This window comes from Microcaecilia unicolor, chromosome 7 (genome assembly GCF_901765095.1).
Source record: "Microcaecilia unicolor chromosome 7, aMicUni1.1, whole genome shotgun sequence".
Taxonomy (NCBI): domain Eukaryota; kingdom Metazoa; phylum Chordata; class Amphibia; order Gymnophiona; family Siphonopidae; genus Microcaecilia; species Microcaecilia unicolor.
In genome coordinates, this window is record NC_044037.1 from 206,217,650 (window position 1) to 206,231,975 (window position 14,326).

The 14,326-nt window shown below is 44.5% G+C and overlaps 1 protein-coding gene across 3 annotated transcripts in view; it reads right to left on the reverse strand.

Moving 5' to 3' along the window:
* Positions 1–14,326, reverse strand: part of GLS (glutaminase) — a 256,417-nt gene that overhangs the window by 70,580 nt on the left and 171,511 nt on the right. For all 3 annotated transcript variants that reach the window (XM_030208976.1, XM_030208975.1, XM_030208974.1), the window contains exon 13: positions 1,800–1,931. In XM_030208976.1, the coding sequence (XP_030064836.1) occupies positions 1,800–1,931 (132 nt within the window). The remainder of the gene's footprint in view (positions 1–1,799; positions 1,932–14,326) is intronic.

Genomic DNA, 14,326 nt, shown 5'->3' on the forward strand with positions numbered 1-14,326 from the left:
TTCCATCTCCTCCTCTCAGTCCTCAGCTCTCCCATTTCCATTCTCACTCCTTCCCTTGACTCCTATTCCCTTCCGTCACCCACTCTCAATTAACACATTTTTACTTGAGGCACTCCTCTCATTCAACTCCTTGAACCCTCCCCATGGCTCCATTATGGTCCAGCATTTCTCCTTCTCCCCCAATGATCCAGCATTTCTCTCCTTCCACCACCCAGCCTCATGGTCCAACATTTCTCCTCTCTCCCAATGGTCCAGCATTTGTTTTTTTCCCTTCCCCCCAATGGTCCTGGCATCTTTGCTTCTTGTTCTCTCCCTAGCTGGCAATTTGGCATCTGCACTGGCCTCTTAAGCACCCCCCTCCAGGTTTACCTTTTAAAATTGCTTTATATTCATAGAAGCAACCGGCAGTGAGCAGCAATTCATACGCCATGCTCATGTCCTCCCTACAGCTTTCACACCTATGCGGAAATGAAAGTTGCATCAGAGCAGAGGCAGCGGGGAGGGCATGAGCATTGCGTACCAATCGCTGCCGGCTACCGCTAAAAGAAAAAAAAACTTTTAAGAGGTACAATGTGGGTGGGGGGGAAGATTGTTGCTTATGAGGCTAGGATATATGCTGATCGCCAGCTGGGGAAGGGACAAGAGGGCAAAGAGAAGTTGAACTGCATGGATAACAGGTAGCGATGTCGCTTCCGGACGCCATCCCATTCTGGCACAAATTAAGCCCTGACACTTACTCATTCTCTCTCCCATATCAAACAATTTATAGTTTACAAATCTGATGCATTCTCCAAGATCCCTGCCAATGACCTTGTTATCAAGAGGAACATATCTCATAATCCCTAGAACCAATTAGTCTGTATTGGTTATGATACCACAAAGGTCTTTACATGCAGCATGATGTAATCATACCCTATGAGGTAGTTGCAAAATTCCAGACAGTACCTTCCAGAAAAAATACCCACACAAGTCTCAAATTAAAAAAAAAAAAAAAAAGGGCGAATGAATTAGAAAGTTTTAATTTAGTCAAGAACTCTTATTGCTGCTTGTTGATTATGAGTGGAGGAGTAGCCTAATGGTTAATGTAGTGGACTTGATTTCCACTGCAGTTACTTGTGATTTTGCGCAAGTCACTTAAACCTCCATTGTCCTGGTACAAAACTTGGATTGTGAGCCCCCTAGGGACAAAGTACCTGCATATGTGTACAGCGCTGTGTACGTCTAGTAGCGCTATAGAAATGATCAGTAGTAGTAGTAGACAATTTTCAAAAGGATTTTCCATGGGTAAAACAGAGATGTAGCCACAGACAGCCCTTTGAGAACAAAAAAAAACAAAAAACATTCTTGGGGGAACGGGAGAAGCCAAGGTAGACTAACAAGTATTTGCCCTTTTCAGGTTAACCTACATATTCTGCACCTGTAAAAGTATGGTTTTAACAGATTTTTTTTTTTTACACACTAACTGATCATATGGTTTCTAAAAGTGAAACTCCAAAATGAATTCCCCTTTAAGAATTAGCTTGCAGGTCTGCAAATACAAAAGCGCCCATGAGCTTGAATGCCCATGCTACAGGTGAAAGATTACCCCGTTTCACATATTGCCCTGCTGGGGGAGGGGGATATGGCTACTTATTTTTGAAAACCCAGTTACTTCAAAACTCTTGGTCCTTAACACATATTAAGTGTTGAACACATTTGCAATATGATCTGAAAAAGGACCTGTCTCCATTTATTATTCATAAGATTACCACAAAAGTGATATTGCTAATATTTTTTTTAATTAAAGAAACTTTACTTACTTGACAAAAGTGAATACCCCTAACACTATTGCCCAGCTTGTCCAAGGGAGGAGACCAGCACATTAAGCCCATGACATTTGGAACAACCAAAAGAATACCACCGGATACACCAGATTTTGCTGGAAGCCCAACCTGCAGAAATCAAAGAATAATAATATTCAAATTAAATCCACAAACAGCTATTTGCAAGTAAATAACAATATGAACAATTTTATTTAGTGTCTCAACCAAATGGCTCAGGGCAGTTTTACAATTCGAGAACAATCTATTTAGACACTAGAAAAAAAATTACAAAACTGAACCTAAAAATGTATAAACATATTTTTGAAATAATCAGCATCCTCCTTGTGCTACATAAAGATGAATGAATGGCTATATATAAGTAATGGAAGCAAACGAATGCTTCAGCAGCTCTTTAGGAAAATGGGAATAAAAGTTCTCTATAGAAGACATGATATACCAGTAAAATTAGCTAGGTGGTTTAAGAAATGGGGAAGACTGTGCTGGAGGAACAGTAGGCAGGAGAGCAATTATGTGTGATGGGCGTGTCCACAAAGCCAGAAATTCTGGGAAGAGGGGTTGATTGTTGGTACAAGTTGAGAGAGACCTCATATATTGTCTTCTACATGCCCCAGTTGGGTAGGGGCTGGAGAGGAAGCAAAGGTGTATCAGTTATTGTATGGTAGCAGCAAAATTTGTATTAGCTTGATACTGGAAGCAGTCTAGATTACCACAGCATGACAGTGGACAAAAAGCCGAAGTATATTGCAGAGATGGCCAAGATTGCAGGTTACAGGCAATCTGGATCAATACTGGCTAGATTGACATAAAACTTGACTCCGGTCCAGTTATGGAACGGAAATGGTTTTTGTATCCCTACTAGATGACCTTAACAGAAATAGTGATAGGAGATTTGCTTCAGTACTAGCAGTACTGGATTTATCAGCAGCTTTTGACACTGTGGACCAAAATACCTTGCTAGCACAACTAAAAGCGACAGGGATCAGTGGCACAGTACTTGCTTGGTTCAGATCCTATCCATCAGATAAGGCACTAGGGGAGGTGGTAGGGAATGTGTCCCCTGCTGTCTTAGGAGGACACCCGCTACAGGTAACTTCACTTTCTCCATGGACAAGCTGGACACTACATGCCACATTTGGGCATCCCTAACTACCAGGCTCACCTAAACCACACACCAATCAATAGGGACTTGCAGATAATGAGGGGAGAAGTCAACATGGTGGCAGTATTTTACTGCAGCTCCTAGCATGTTGAATTACTATGGAAAGAAGAAGGGAAAACTGAGGGCATTTTCCCTTAAGCCTCAGCCCTCACCTTTCACTCCTGCTCAGGGAACAATGGATGCTTTTGCCCAGCATGGAGGGTCTGGTCCTCTGGTTTTCGGTGAGCTGCCAGCTGATTCGATGCCACTGTCAGGTAAGTGTGTTGGACTTTGGACCAATATGTCATTGACTCCTGATATACGGATGTCTTCACGACAACCTTTGCTGCTGGCAGAGTCTGCCGTAGTCTTTCAGCATATTCAACAAGAGGTAGCTGTGACATGGGAGATGGCTCTGTGGCATGAAGCATAAGTGATACAGCAATTCCCTTGGATTAACAAGTCACAGCAATGGCGGGTGGAGAAGATACGGCTGCACTGGAAATGAACATGAATACTGCAGGAAGCCAAGGCAAATCATCACCAAAGGTAGTCTTGCCACCAACTGTCTTACAAAAGTCCTCAGGTTTTATCCTGGAGGCCATCTGGAATGCCGTGTCAGACTTAAGGAAAGTTCTTTATCAGCAATTTGCCACTATAATGTGACAAAACAGTGGGTTTTAAGGCTGTAAACTGTATTATTTCTTGAATTGTATGTCTCTAGTTTGGCCAGCAAGTGGTGCTTAAAGCTGTTAGAGAGAAAGACTGTTCCTTCTTTAGTTAACACAGATAAGAGGTAACCTGCAGTGAAGTGGTCAGCTACTTTTAAAACTTGTTGTTCTGGGCTCTGATTGGCCCAGGAGCTGAATTCATTCAGGATGTACTGGCTTTTCTCCAGTCTTAGCTAGGAAGAAAAGAGAGAAGGATCTCATTGCTGAGGCCCTGTTAATATTTATATTTGATAACTTGTGAGCAGCTATATGTCCTGATCTCCCTAGGTACTATTTAGATAGTAAACAAATGTTTAGTTAGTTTTATAATTGATCCATATTTAGTTACCTGTTATTGTTTTGCTGATTGCACCTTTTCTGTTCATTGTTCTAAATTTTCATGACAAACATTTTTAGTTTATTGCCTCTGCTTGTCTGGACTTCCTTGTGGTTTGTGTGTTGGGTCTATGAGTGCTTTCCAGAAACTGTGGGATCACTAGGAGTGTGGCTCCAGTAACCTAGAAATCACTGGGGATAATTTGAAAGCAGGAGACTTGCCCAGAGGCGGTTGTGACCCAGTTGGTGGGAGGGTGCTAGTGTAGAGCACAAGCGGCCGGTACAGGCGGACCTGAGCTGTGCTGGGGAAAGACCCTCTAAGTGGCTTTCGGGGTAGCCCCAGGCAGGTGGCTAGGTGTTTTGTGACACTTTTGTCCAGCATGGAGGGTCTGGTCCTTTGGTTTTTGGTGAGCTGCTGGTTGTTTTGATGCCACTGTCAGGTAGTGTGCTGGACTTTGGCTCCAACATCTCGTTGACTCCTGATATGCGGATCCCTCCACGACAACCTTTGCTGCTGCTGAACTTGCCAGAGTCTGCCTTAGTTTCTCAGCATATTCAACAAGAGGTAGCTGTGACACAGTGGATGGCCCTGCGGTATGAGGCGTAAGTGACACAGCAATTCCCTCTGGGTCAACAAGTCGCAGCGGGTGGAGAAGATTCAGCTGCACTGGAAATGGCCATGACATGACTACTGCAGGAAGCGGACGCAAGTCATCAGTAAAGGTAGTCTTGTCACCAACTATCTTACAAAAGCCCTCAGATTTTATCCTGGAGGTTATCTGGAATGCCATGTCAGACTTAAGTAAGCTGTTTATCAGCAATTTGCCACTATGAATAATTCTGTTCAAGCTAATATAACTGCTATATACATACTGCAGCAACAATTTTCACAAACAGTGGATGAGCATTCTACTCAAATTAAGAGCAGTCAAGCTGTTCAGTCTTCTTTGATGAAGGAAAATATTTTCCTGAAGCATAATTTGGAAAACTTGGAAAATACGGCTAGGTATTCAAACCTCCGAATGGAGAAATTAGGTCTTATTACATTTTCTTACCGGTAGTCCTTCTTACCAGTAGTCCTTGTGGAATAGCTGTGTCCATCAACCAGCAGGTGGAGATACAGAACTGAAAACTGAGCCGAGAGATCTCTCTTGGCATCCAGTCCAGCTCCTCAGTATTTATGCAGACAAGCAGTAAAGAGAAACTCGGAACACACACACAACAACTTTAAACAACTTGCTAACCTAACACTAACCAGAAAAGCAAACGTGTGGACCCCTCATCTCTGAACAAGAGATATGCAGAAAGCACCATGCAGGGTGACAGTCGTTATTTGACCCATTACTTCACACTGACTAAACAGCTCAGAAACCTCGGCTGGGCCTTCGGAATAGTGGGAAGGGCTAATGGAAAGAAAATTATCAGGTTAAGACCTCATTTCTCCTTCCATTATGCAGCTTCCCACTATTCCAGAGCCTGTGAGATATTCAAAAGCAATCCCTAGAGCGGGTAGGATCTTGGCATCAATCGCCCTGAGGGCCGAAGCCCCAAAACTGGTTTCTGAGCTTGCTGCAACGTCCATCCTGTAGTGCTTGGCAAAGGTATGCAGTGTCGACCATGTCGCCACCTTGCAAATATCCACCAGAGACAGTAAGATAGTCTCCGCCCAGGATGTCACTGTATGCCTCGTAGAATGAGCCCGCAAGGCCTGAGGATCCTGCTTCCCTGAAAGCAAATAAACTGATGCGATCGTCTCCTTCAGCCATCTAGCAATTGTGAGCTTGGACCTCACGAGGCCAAGCCTCTGTTTACCAAAAAGCAGAGTCTGTCCGATTTGCAAAACTCATTTGTGACTTCCAGATATCTAAATGAAGTCTCTATGCACACTGAGAAGCTTCAAGGAAGAATAATGAGCCTTGTCATTCTTTCTGTGAAAGGACAGATCCACAGATTGGTTGAAATGAAATGCTGATACCACTTTCAGAAGAAAGGAAGGAACTATGAGCAGGGAGACCTTCACCTCCTACAAACAAAGAAAAGGATTCCAACAAAGAGAGCCTAAAGCTCAGAAACCCTACGTGCCGACGCAACAGCCACCAAGAATGCTGTTTTTAGCATAAGATCTTTCAAGGAGGCTTTCCAGAGTGGCTCAAAAGGATGCTTCTGAGGAACACAAAGGACTAAATTAAGGTTGCACTCTGAACATGGTGTACGAAAGGGAGGACGCAAGTGGCCCGCTCCCCACAAGAATCAAATGATATCCGGGTGAGCCACAAGAGATGTCTTCTGTAGTCAGCTTCTGAAATAGGCCAAAGACGCAACCTGAACTTTTAGAGAACCCAATGCCAATCCTTTTGAAAGGCCTGCTTGGAGAAATGCTAGGAAGTGTGTGATCTGAGCAGAGAAGGGAGAAAATCCACGCTCAGAAAACCATGCCTTGAACGTCCTCCACATCCTCGCATATGCCATGGATGTAGAGAGTTTGAGCCTGAAGCAAAGTAGCAATGAGCGAATCAGAATAACCTTTACGTCTCAACCAAGACCTTTCAATGACCAAGCTGTAAGAACAAAGGAGCACAGATCCTCCAAGAGTACTGGACTTTGCTTCAGTAGGTTGTGTACCTGCGGATGATGGAGAGGACCCTCGTTCAGCAGTTGAATCAGGTGTGTGTACCACAGCCTCCGCAGCCAATCCGGAGCTACAAGAATTATTTGACCCCAGTGCAATGCAATCCTTCTCAACACGTGGCCTACTATGGGGTGAGACGTCTCCGGCCAGGGCTGCAGTAGGGCATCGATCCCAGTTCTTTCTAATGACTGAAGAGCTTGGGCACTTTGGCATTCCTTTTCGTCAAGCCCAGAAACAGAGAACCCCACTGGTCCACTATCAGCTGAAAACTCTGGCTGTATGGTTTCCATTTTCCCGGGTTCATGGAGTGCTTGATAAGAAAGTCCACCTTACATTCAAGGACCTAGCGATGTAAGCTGTCGACAAGCAGAAATGAATTTCCTCTACCCAACACATGAGGGAGACTATCTCCACTTGCATCGGAAGACTGCTGGTCCCACCTTGCTTGTTAATAGAAGACACAGCCATTGCGTTGTCCGATAAAACCTGGATCAGGCCCCCCGTCAAAAAGGGAGCAAAGTCGTGTAAGGCATTCCGCACTGCTCTGAGCTCAGAATGATTTATCAACCACTAAGACTTCTGTTTCGTCCAGGTGCTCTGTGCCAAACTGAACTTGTAATAAGATCCTCAACCCACTGCCGCGCAACTTAAGAGCGATCCACGAACAAGCATCCTTCTGCAGATTACTGAAGACCCATCTATTTGAAACAATTTACGGAAAGAACCAAAACACAGAGTCCACACTCACTGTTCATCAATGCATCATACATCCACTTATGATCTCCCATCCCCCATAATTCCACATTACTCATACATTTACTCACAGAAATATGTACACCATATGCCTTTGTGTCTTAACACTGCCCTTAAGCTTCCCATTGTCTCCTCCCAATGTCTCAATGTTGATGTCCCATTGTGATGTTCCTAATGATAATTCGATTATCTCGCATAACTTGTACAATATAACCCATAACCAAGTTGTAACAAATGTATTTTCATTATTCTTATCTTATTGTAAACCACACTGAGCCCGCAAAGAGGTGGGAAAATGTGGGATACAAATGCAAACAATAAATAAATAAATAAATAAACCCAACTTGCTGGCATCTGTTGTCATCACCCCCGATTGTATTACCGGAAAGGGAGCTCCAAAGATCAAATTCCTGGGCAACAACCATTACTGGATACGTCATCTGGCAACCAGCGTTCAAGGAAGATAAAGGTTGTACTTCTGTGACACCGGAGACCAGCGTCTGAGAAAAGATTCCTGTAATGCCCACATATGAGCCCTTGCCCATGGCATCACTTCCATTGCCGCTGTCAAATAGAATGCCCAGATACTCCAGCATCTGCGAAAGAGTTTGTCTGCTCTTCTGAGAACTGATCATTCAACCCAACGACTGCCGAAGACTGACAACTCTATTGCCACCACGCTATACAAACAGAACGACATAAGCATGAGCCAGTCGCCGAGATAAGGGTGAATTTTGATTCCCTGGTGAAGGAAGGCTGCCATCACAACCATAACCTTGGTAAACATTCTTGGAGCAATGGTGAGACCAAAGGGCAAAGCCCTGAACTTGAAGTGACAGCCAAACTCTGCAAAACAGAAACCTCTAATATGGCGGCCATATGCAAGTACGAATCCTTGAGATCGAGGGAGGTGAGAAATGCTCCCGCTTGAACTGAGGCTATGACTGCTCTTAGTGTCTCCCTGCGGAAGTTGGACACTTGGAGGCAGCAGTTTAGCCTTTTCAGATCAAAGACCGGATGAAAGATGCCTTCCTTCTTTGGGGCAATGAACTAGATGGGATATCTGCCTTGTCCCTGTTTGTCCTAGGGAACTGAACAATGGCCTGGAGAGCCAGTAAGTAATCTACGGTGGCCTGAACCTCGATCGCCTTGGTTCCCTTTGAACAAGAAGACTGCAAGAAGAAAGGAGCGGCTGGGAAGGAGAACTCAAACTTGTAACCTTCTATAAGAACATTCAGAACCCACTGGTCTGACATGATTTTGGCCCACGTCTCCCGAAACTCCTGAAAACATCCTCCCATCAGAGGAAGAGGAAAGAGCGGACCAGCCTCTCATCATTGCAAAGCTCTGGAGGCATTGGGTGCTCTAGCTTCTGCACAAAAGACTGGCATGTCTGAAAGTGGGACTTCTGACCATATTGCCGATGACCAGGCTGGTAACATCTGTCTAAAAACAGAGCCCCCTGAAGACAGATGATCAGAGGTTTTCGATTTATCCTCCAGCAACCGCTGTGGCTTAGTTTCTCCCAGTTCTTTTACCAAGTTACTGAGATCTTCTCCAAACAGTCATTTGTCTTGAAAGGGCAGACATGACTTTGATGCTGTATCTGCTGCCCAATGCCACAACCAGAGTTGCAGACACGCCGTGACAGCCAAAGAAATATTGTGGGCCGTAACCCGTAACATTTCATAAGTGCCATCCGCCAAGTAGGCCGACCCCTCTTCCAGCTGGGTGTTATGACGACCTTCTTATTTTGCCGACTGCTGACGCTACTTCAGGCATGCTCTTGCTTACAAATGAGCTGCAACCTGTCGCTTGAAGGCCCAAAGAGGTCGCGTTAAACACTTGTTTCAGTGAGCCTTCTAGCTTCCTATCCTGTAGATCTTTTAGGGCAATGCCCCCTTCCACCAGCAAGGTGGTCTTCTTAGTCGCCGCCGTAACCAAGGAGCCCACCCTGCGAAGCTGCAACTTATCTTTCTCTTCTGGAACTAATGGGTAGAGGTAAGCCATGGCTCTTCCCACTCTCAGCCCCGCACCCAGTGAGACCCATTCTATTGTAAGCAGGTCCTGAATGTCTGGATACAAATCGGGAATACCTTAGAAGAACCTCCAAGCCCCTTCATGATCGATGAAGATGAAATGCCTGACACCAAAGCAGAAGGCTCCTCAATGGAAAGCACCATCAGTGTCTCAGAAATAAGAATACTGAGCTCCTCTTTATGAAAACAACCTCAGTACTTTCAGATCATTTCCCTCCTCTAACAGCTCCTTCAACGATTGCTCCTCTGAATAGACTGAGGCCAAATTAGTTAAGAAGGGAGAAGCAGAGATAGCCTTATCTGCCAACTCCTGGAGAAATAAACGAGATCTCTTAAGAGCTGGAGGGGTAGCAGTATGAGAAACTGAAGCACCTGGCAACAAATCTGACTGTACCTGCTTCAGTAAATAGGCTGGGTGTAAGAGCAATATAAACTCCAGAGACAGTAAAGATCCCGATGCAGCTGAATGCCGCGTCAGGCCCTGAGGCTGGAAAATGGCGGCTGTGCTCTGTGTGTGATCAGCACGAGGCTGCTTGTCACTGCCAGTCAGCCCCAACAAAATGGCACCCGTTCCCACGCTCTCCTGCATCAAACTGTGCACCAGTCCTGTCAGAGAGCCAACAAACCCTGGTATATTTGGATACTGTGCCGAATCTGATGATGTGCTGCCACTGACCAATTCTTCCACGTCCCATGGGATTCCCAGCTTGCACACCCTGCAATGCCCCGACGCCGGGAAACACTACTTATGAGATCTGCATATAATGGAGGCAGTGCATGCAAATCAAGTGCATACATATTCATTGTGGATATCTTGAAAACCTAACTGCAAGGGGGTACTCCAGAACTGGACTTGGGAAACACTGTTCGAGGCTATGCTAATCTTTAGGGTTTTTGTATTGCTATTTGTAGGTTCCCATCTATAGCCCTAGGTAACTATTTCTAAGAACTAATCACTGGCTGTTAGAGATGTCCTAATTAAACTTCTAGCCTTTTAATTGGTTCAAGGGCCTATAAATCATGCTTGGGGTGGGTGGATGAAAAGAATTAAACTCTAAACTGAGTTTTCCTGCAACTATCAGTTCTGCTCTACACTGATGCTATGATAAATTCTAGTCTCTTAACGACTAGCCTATGAAACCGTAACAGACTAAGTTCTAAAACAAAAAAACATCCATTCTTTAAACTGCCTTTGCTAAATTAGCAGATAAAGACACTGAGATTATATATTTAACTCTAAGTCTACCTTTCCCTTTTTTCTCAAGTATTCACGTAAATGAATCATAAGTCAGTCAAGTTATGTCTGTTTTGAGGCATAAAAGCTATTGGCTTTCATTAATAGCAGGAAGATTGTATCCAGTTCTCCAATGAAAACAGCTGAGGATACCACATAATTAAAAATTTCTGGGGTGGCCTAATCACTGGCCTTTGCTATTATTGAATTATATGTTATAACTTTCCTTTAATTTTCTATTTGACTTAGCCTCCCCATAATCTTGAGAATTTGAATGAGCTAATATTTCACTTTTCTTTAGATGTACGTTTATTTTCTTGCATAAAAGAAATTACTGATCTCGTTGTCTTGTTTCAGTCTCCCTATTTATTTTGTGGTCTAAGAAAGAAAAAGATTGTATATAATCCATTTATCTAGTTGATATTGTTTTCCTCTAATATTGTAATAATGTACAGTCAATCTCTATATTACTGTTTGCAAGTGACCCTTGTAAAATGAAAAATTATAAATAAATGATAAAAAAAAAAAAAATTACTGATTTCTGTACGTGTTCACCTTGATTTCAATTTATAATGTCAATAAAAAAAAATAAATTGGGACTTACAACCGACAAGGCCAATGAGGAATCAAAAAAACCTAGAAATTATATACATAGTTGAGGTATAGGTGCAGCCTGGAACAGGGTAGATTCCAGACTCCAAACAAATTCTGCAGAACTGTCCTAACCAGACTGCTGTGTCAGGAATCTTGCTCAAGACAGTAGTGAGATGTCAATGTGTGGACACAAGACTACGTTGCAGCCTTGCAAATCTCCTGAATGGAAACTAACCTCAAGTGGGCCACTGACGCAGTCGTGGCTCTGACATAGCCTTCCAGTGTCAGCGCACCCTGGCCATAAGCAAAGGAAATGCAATCTGCTAGCCAAGAGGATAAAGTGCATTTACTGATAGCGGTCCCATCCTGTATGGGTCAAAAGAAACAAAAAGCTGGGTGGACTGCATGGCCTTTCGTCCACTCTAGATAGAAGGCTAAGGCTCGCTTGCAGTCCAAGGTGTGCAGTGCATTTTCTCCAGGACGGGCATGAAGCTTTGGGGAAAAATGTTGGTAGAACGACTGACTGGTTAAGGTAGAAGTCTAATTGTCACAACTGTGGTCGTGACTCCACTTTCAGTCTCAACCTTGTCTTCTGGTGGTCAACTTCAGAGATGGCTTCAGTCTGTTCTTTTCTTTGCATTGCCGCCTCTGCTACCACTTCCTTTGTGTTCCAAGCCTCACTCTGGTGTTCAGTGTGTTCCAAGCCTTTTTCCTGTAGTCATGATATCATCAGTGAAGGCCCTCGTAAGGAAGGTGAGGACATTCATTCAGAGCCTTTGCAAAGCCAAAGGTCTCCAGGTTTGTTGGTGTGCTTGTGTAGCACTTCTGTCTTGTTTCCTAGATAGTGTGCCTGGGTGGCACTTCTGCTTTAGTTCTTCAGCTTGTCTGTGTGCTAGTGTTAGTACTTCTGTCTTGGTTACTGCCTGTTTGATCTGTTGTGTGTTTGTGTAGCCATGTGGCCCAGCCTTGAGTTCTGCCTTGCCTAGAGCTCTGCCTAGTCTCTTCTGCTGTTGTTTGGGTTCCAGTTCAGCCTTGCGGCCTGTATGAGATGGCTCTGTGTCTGTATGCATGGGTTCCAGTTTGGCCTTGCAGCCCTTTTAAGTGTTTTCTCTTCTGGCTTTACTTGGTTCTGTCCCTGTGTTCCCTGCCTAGTCCAGTCCTGGTTTGTGTCTTAGTACAGCCTGTGTGCTCTGTGCACTTCTGGTCTGTTTATGCCTGTGTGCTTATTGCACTTCTAGTCTGCTCCAGTCCTGCTTGTTTAGTCCAGTCCTGGATTGTGTCTTGGCACAGCCTGTGTGCTGATTGCACTTCTAGTCTGCTCCAGTCCTGCTTGTTCAGTCCAGTTCTGGTTGGAGGGTATGCCTGCTGCTGCCGTTTGCTGACAGCAGCCCAAGAGCTCATGTTGTTCCTGAGTCCGTGACAGTTTACTAAGACCCTGAGACTGTGACACACTAACACCATCTTTGGAAGTAACTTAGCAGGAGTGTGAAGAGCCACTCTGTTATGATGAAGCTTTGTGTACGGTGGATCAGCTACTACTTCTTGAAGCTTGCTAAAACTTTCTTATTGAAGTGACTGTCACCAGGTCAAAAACTTCAGGGTGCAGGCATCTAGCTGTTCAAAAGGAGCTTTCGTCAGCTGGGTGAGGACGATATTGAGGTTCTATGACAAAGCTCTCATAAAATCAAATCAACTAAGGTCTGCACAGAGATGGGCTTACCTTCCACACGGTGATGATAAGCGGCAACTGCACAGAGGTGAACCCTTACAGAGTTGGTCTTGAGGCCAGGATCAGAAAGATGTAGAAAATTTTAAAGCGGTGTTTGTGTAGGGCAAGAAATATGATCTAAGGCCTTACCTTCACATCAGACAGCAAACCACTTCCATTTAAAATTGTGTGACCTCTTTAACAGAACCTTTTTCTGGAAGCAAGCAGGATCTGGGAGACACTTTCATGGAGTTGGAGGGATGCAAACTCTATGCTCTCAACATTCAAGCTTTTCAAGGGCTTCAACGTTAACTTCAGACATTTTAGAACAAGGACAGTACTGGGCAGACTTCTATGGTGAATGCACAGTCACTCCCAGTGTGCAAGGGTCTCGCAGCCATATGGACCGACGCGCCCGATGTCGATGCAACACCAGATGCTGATGTTGAAGATACCGACCCTAGCTCCAGAAATCTTTTCTTTCTGAACCTCTCTGGCCAACTGTGTTCTCTTCTTCATACAAAGACAGGGAATACAGTTTGCAAGGGTATGATCAGGCCCCAAACACTGTAGACACCAAGAATGGATGTCCTTGCCAGAGATAGTCGTGTTGCACCGAGTGAAGTCCTTGAAGCCACTGGGAACCTTAGATGACACGGAAGGAAAAACAGCCATAGCCAAATCAAATTTAGAATGGAAGACCCATGATCATATTGGACCAAATCATTCACCACATAAGCAATTCTTTCAGAATGGGAGTGACAGAGACTACATCCACTAGGTTCCCTAAGGGCGGAGAGCAATATGAAGTTGGGGTCCATTGAGCCTCTCTGAAATGGAGACATGTCATGGGTGCAACATGCACTGTGGAAGCCATCTGCCCTAACAACCACACCATCTGCAAAGCTGTGACCTGCTGGGCAATGGTTATCAATGCCTCTGCCTTGATATCTAGAAGGAAGGCCCATGTTTGAACTGTGTCTGACAGGGCTCCAATGAACTCCAATTGCTAAACTGGCAGAAAGTAGAACTTTGAATAGTTTACAAGAAACTCTAGTCCAACACTCAAATGGTCCTTTGCATTGATTCCTGAGCTCTGCGCCTTTAGATGTGCTCTTGATCAGCCAATCGTCTAGGTAGGGAAACACATGCACTCACAGTTTGCCTAGACACGCTGTGACTACGGCAAAACATTTTGTAAATATCTGAGGAACAGATGTGAGGCCAAAGGGCAGTACAAGATACCGGTTGTGATAGTTCCCCACTCAAAACCTGAGATATGCCCTGTGACATGGACTTAGCTGTACAGGAGTGTAGGCATCCTTTAAGTCCAGAGTTTTTCCTGAATCATGGGGGAGCAGG